The 6,000-nt window shown below is 42.9% G+C and overlaps 1 protein-coding gene across 1 annotated transcript in view; it reads right to left on the minus strand.

Annotated features, from left to right (window-relative positions):
* LOC105809937 overlaps positions 1 to 2,712 on the minus strand; it is a 40,192-nt gene extending 37,480 nt beyond the window's left edge. Inside the window, 3 exon segments of the mRNA XM_012643845.1 lie at positions 1,629 to 1,786; positions 1,789 to 1,847; positions 2,576 to 2,712. Of these exon segments, the coding sequence (XP_012499299.1) occupies positions 1,629 to 1,786; positions 1,789 to 1,847; positions 2,576 to 2,712 (354 nt within the window).
* Between the last annotated feature and the right edge of the window lie 3,288 nt (positions 2,713 to 6,000).

A 6,000-nucleotide genomic window follows, 5' to 3' on the forward strand; every position in this document is an offset into this window, starting at 1 on the left:
CCTAATCCAATATGACTGGTGTCCTTATAAAAAGAAGGCCACGTGAAGATTGGGGTGATGCTGCCACAAGCCCAGGACCCAGCAGAAGTGGGGAGAAAGGCCTGGAACGGATTCTTTCCTAGCGTCATCAGAGGGAGCATGGCCCTGCTGACCTTGATCTCAGACTTCTAGTCTCCAGAACTGTGACACAATACAGTTCTTAAGCCACTCAGTTTATGGTACTTTGTTATGGCAGCCCTAGGACACTAATGCAGATATACTTTCACACACGTGTCATCTATACATGTATGTGTACAGACAGTGCCTGACGTATGATGGTTCGACTTGAGATTGTTTGACTTTACCATGGTGTGAAAGCAATGTGTATTCAGTAGAAACCGTTCTTTGAGTACCCATACAACCATCCTGTTTTTGACTTTCAGTATAGGATTCAATAAATTACATGAAATATTCAATACTTTATTATAAAATAGGCTTTGTGTTAGTTGGTTTTTCCCAACTACGGGCTAACGTGTAATTGTTCCGAGCACACTGAGGCTAGGCGAGGCTGTGATATTCGGTAGGTTAGGTGTATTAAATGCATTTTTGACATGATACTTTCGATTTATGATGGTTATATCAGGACATAACCCTATTGTAAGTCTAGAGACATCTGTATATGTATGTATACTACAGACATGGTAGCAAATACAAATATATTATTTCCTTAAATTTGCACAAATGGTAGCAAATTATATGCAATGTCAGCCCCTTTTCCATTAGTGCTCTACCTTGGGGTAAGTCCCTATCATTAAATAAAGACCTTCCTTGTTCTTTTTGTAGCTCCACTACATTTCATTCTTTGGATGTACAAAATATTGACTTAACTGGTATTATATTGATGGATATTTTGGTTGTTTCCATCCTCTTGTTAGCATGAACCATGCTGCCATGAGTAAGCTCATACGTATCACATTTCTTGTGGGTGCAGGTGTATCTGGAGGATAAAGTTTCAGAAATGGAGTAATTGGGTATTTTGTAAATTTGGTAGACACAAATTGCCCTCCATACAGGTTGTGTCAATTTACACTCCCATGAGCAATATTTGAGGGTGGAGCTAGGACCGGGCTCATGCCGTCAGGATCAGAATTCATGTTTGTCGTCACTCAGCTACACAATGAGATGGGCCTCCCCTTGCCCTACCCAGGGCAGCCTTTCAGGGTTTGTTGGTTGTTGTGAACTCTTTGTGCCTGTTGTCTAACCTGCTTTTTTCCCTGTTGGGCAAAGATTTGATTCAATCACCTTGGGTTTTGACTCCACCTTGTGGCCTCCTTTGGCCTTGCTGGACCCACTTCCAGATGCCACATGGATCAACACGGATGCTGGCAACAGGATCAACACTCAAGAGTACCATTTTTTTGTTGCTTTTGCTTCTCTTTCCTAAAATGCCTAAGTCAGAAATACAAGGCCCCATACCGAGGCCCCTGGTGATGCCGCACAGCTCAGCTTTCTAATAGATACAAGTTTGGCAAGGCAGGGTCAGCCGCAAGCCCACTTTCCGATTTGGAGGAGTTTCTGTGTTTCCCAAGCCTTCCTCTCCTCTCCCTCCAGCATAGCGATCCTGGCCTGTGAAGTGAAATCCCAGCCACCCCTAAGGCTTTGCCTTCTGTCGAGCCTTTCTGGGCAGGCTGCTCATTCACATTCGATACCAAACCAGAAGGGTTCCCAGGAATTGGGTGGATTTGGGGCTGGTTGTTTGGATATAGGGTCACCTGCGACGTGACTCCCGGGATCACAGGATAACCCTGTGGGGTGCCACCACAAACACGGAATTGGCCGTGGGGCCTGCTGAAGTTATTGAATTCGTGCTGCCAAAAAATAAATGCAACAGAGTAGTCTCTCACGTATGCCCTTGTATTTACATCTAAAAAGGACTTTTGCTTCTTTTAGAATTATTTGAGCATCTCAGCCCCCTAAGACTGTATTAATCCTGTTTTAGAGATAATATTAGATATAGTTATAGGGCACATAGGAGGTGCCAGGCGGTCAATGCTTTACAAATACATCTCCATTAAGTCTCACATCTGCCCAGTTTTACAGGTGAGAAACTTAAGGGTCGAAGAGATTGGGCACTACCAGAGGGCAAGAGCTCTGTCTTTTCCATCTTTGTGTCTCTTGCAGTGTTTAGTGTTGGGCTCTACATATATGAGTACTACCTGAAAACAAAATTTCAGAACTGGAAGTCTCTTGGCCAATACTGAGTTCAAGCCTCTCATTTTCTGGAACAGAAAACAGAGGGTGGGAGAGTAGACATGAATTCTCCAAGGTCCCAGCTATGTAAATCTTAGTTAAGTGGAGGACCATCCTCCGCGAGGGAAGCTGCCTTGCCAGTGCAGGGTATATCCAGTGGGTGGCTTACATTGCTCAATTTTCTAATACATTCTGCTGTGGTTTTTAAAATTTCTTTTCTTTTTTTTCTTGTTTCCCTGCCATGTCCTCCACCCACGCTTAGATTTGCCAAAAGTCTCATTTGGCAGAAAAATCTTATCGCTATCCCTTAGTTATCCATCCAAGCCGCTAGATTAAGCAAACTCACCTTGCTCTGCCAGCAGCCAAGTATCTCTTGCTGCCGTTCCCAGTTCTTTGCTGTGGGGAACTAGTTTTTCCTGAGAGAATGAATGCACTCAGCCCAGTTGGGTGACGATGTTTCGAAGGATCCAAAGTCCTCCCCATGAATGCCAGGTTATCAGCTGTTTAGAGCTTTGCTTCCCCACTCACATTTGCTTCCTGTTTTGGCCAATGAGCCGATTTAATATGGTTCAATTTGACACGAATATTTAGTGGGATCTGTGTGGAAAAGAAAGGTTTCTGTCTGCTCTGAAAGACACAGGACTGAACTGTGTGCTGAGTATGCTGTACAAGCTGTAGTGCAAGGTGGAATGACATCGTCCACAGTAGAGAGGTAAATGTCTCCCACAGGAGAAGAGGAGAAACTGATTCGTCGTATTTGAAGAGATTAAGGAAGACTTCAAACAGAAGGTGGCATTTGAAAACAATAAACTGTAATGAGAAAAGGGATGGAGTCACAGCAAATGAAATGAGACTTGTAATCAACTTTGATTTATTTTTATCCAACTTGGAGCCAATAGAAGGTCGGAAACACCAGTGCGAGGGCATCCAACATGTCTACAACATACATCATGTGAACTGCAGAGGCAAAATTGGTAAGAGCTGCTACTCTAGGCAATGAGCATCTTAATGGAATAGTCCAAGATATATTTACCTTTGTATGCCTACTGGCATATAATGGACCCTCAATAAATGCTTACTGATTTACTAAATGAAGCTGAAGGGTTGGCAAAATTTTTTTAAGGTGGTTAACAGAAAGAACATTACAGGCAGAGGGCGTGGGACAGGGCAAAGCCTTGGAGGAGAGACAGTATAGGACATATTTGGGGTATGGCTCATAGTGGAGGGTATTAAAAGTAAAAAGGATGAAAAGGTAGCTGGAGTCTCAGATTGCTGGACCTTTGTTTCTCAATTATTTTTATTTTTTAAAATTTTATTTCAATATATTTAGGGCATACTAATGTTTTTTTGTTACATGGATGAATTGTATAGTGATGAAATCTGGGCTTTTAGTGTACCTGTCACATAAATAGTGTATATTGTACCCAATAGGTCATCTTTCACCCCTTGCCTCCTTGTTTTCCAAGTCTCCAGTGTCCTTTATACCACTCTGTGTGACCAGGCATACCCCTAGCTTAGCTCCCACTTGTAAGTGAGAACATGCAGCATTTGTTTTTCTTTTCCTGAGATACTTCACTTAGGATAGCGGCCTCCAGTTCCTGCACATTGCTGCAAAAGACATTATTTCATTCTTTTTTTTATGGCTGAGTAGTATTTCATGGTATATTCACACCAAATTTTCTTTATCCACTTATCAGTTGATGTGCCCTTAGGTTGATTTCATATATTTGCAGTTATGAATTGAGCTGCAATAAACATATGAGTACAGGAATCCTTTTTATATAATGACTTCTTTTCCTTTGAGTAGATACCCAGTAGTGGGATTGCTGGATCCAATGGCAGGTCTACTTTCAGTTCTTTGAGGAATCTCCATGCTGTTTTCTATAGAAGTTGTATTAATTTACATTGCCTCCACCAGTGTATAAGTGGTCCCTTTTCACCACATCTGTGCCAACATCTATTTTTTGACTTTTTAATAATGCCATTCTGATAGGGGTAAGGTGTTATCTCATTGTGGTTTTAATTTGCATGTTCCTGATGATTAGTGATGTTGAGTATTTTTTCATGTACCTGTTGGCCATTTGTATGGTCTCCAGCTCCTGGAGCACATAAAATGCAAATATAAACTATTTTTAAAGTAACTGTTGTTGTTTCTTAAAAATTAAATGAAGTTAAATGAGCTCCTATGTCAGAATATCATCCTCTTTATGTGGATTAGATCCCTAACCTAGGTAGGTATGTGGAGGCTGCTACTGGCCACGGTAAAGAGCCACTCAGTTCTGAGCGGTTCTCCCGGGCATTTGGCCTCTTCTGTAATCTGGCTGCATCTTCAGACTGACCCCCAGCTGGCAGCACTTTGCTGCAGTGCTTTGGTATGTATTGCTCCCCACGCTGCAGCAATGCTTGGGAAACCTGAGGCTTCCAGTCTCATCTCCCTCTAGGGTTCTAATGTTCGGGCCTGCAGTCAGTGCTGAGATCTTTCTTTCTTTTCTCTTGCAAGCTCTGACCTGCAGGGGTGGTCCATCGCCTCTCTCTGCATGGCCATATAGCCATGTCTTCTCTTAACATTGCTGGTTCTTGCTCCAGTTGTTCTGAAGCAGGTCAGCAAGTCCTATCTCGGTCCCGAAGACTACCAGTGGGGAATGGGATTGACACCTGATTCCTGTAGACACCCACAAACTTTACAGCAGCTTCTCCTCTCCCCTCCAGTGTCAGAGAGTAGAAAATTCAAATGCCACACTCCTACTGTGGGATGCTTAGGTGTGAGGATAACCTCCCTTCATAAACAACTAACACCCTCCAGGGAGCTGGAGAAATACAGTGCTCATTATAGCGAAAAGGCGCCTACATCAGTTTCCCAGGGTTGCTATAACCAAGTACCACAAACTGAGTGGCTTAGAACACCAGAAATTTGTTGTCTCACTGTTCTGCAGGCTGGAGTCCAAATCCAAGGTATAGGCGGGGTCACGCTGCCTCTGAAACCTGTAGGAGGATCCTTCCTTACCTCCTCCCAGCTTCTGGCGGTTTGCTGGCAATCTTTGGCATTTCTTGGCTTGTAGATGCACCACTCTAATCCTTCATCTGCACACAATGTTCTCCCAGTATGTCTTCACACCATCATCCCTCTGTACATGGCTGTGTCTGTGTCCAAAGGACACCCTTTTATAAGGACACCAGTGATAGTGGATTAGGGTCCACCCTAGGGACCTCATTTTAACTTGACTGGCTCTATAAAAATCTTATTTCTAAATAAAGTCACATTCTGAGGTACTGGGGATTAACACTTCAACATACCTTATTTGGGGGACATAATTCAATCCATAGCAGCCCCTTTCAGCAAGCTGTCAAGTGATTTTCTGAACTTAAAATATGAAGTACATCTTCTGCTTTTAGAGGTGGACTGTAGTTGACAATTCTTGGAAAACAGAAAAATTCAATCTGGCTTCCTATGTCCTCCTGCTATTGATATAATGATAGGGCTAATAAATGATAAATAATAATTCTTTGAGGGATTACTATGCATTAGGAGCTAATCTAAGCTTTTTATTCTTTTTATTTTTTTGAGACAGGGTCTCACTCGGTTGCCTGGGCTAGACTGCCGTGGCATCAGCCTAGCTCACAGCAACCTCAAACTCCTGGGCTCAAGCGATGCTCCTGCCTCATCCTCCCAGGTAGCTGGGACTACAGGCATGCGCCGCCATGCCCGGCTAATTTTTTCTATATATTTTTAGTTGTCTGATTAATTTCTTTCTATTTTTAGTAGAGACGGGG

The sequence above is a fragment of the Propithecus coquereli genome, unplaced genomic scaffold (assembly GCF_000956105.1).
Source record: "Propithecus coquereli isolate 6110/MARCELLA unplaced genomic scaffold, Pcoq_1.0 Scaffold202, whole genome shotgun sequence".
Classification (NCBI taxonomy): Eukaryota; Metazoa; Chordata; class Mammalia; order Primates; family Indriidae; genus Propithecus; species Propithecus coquereli.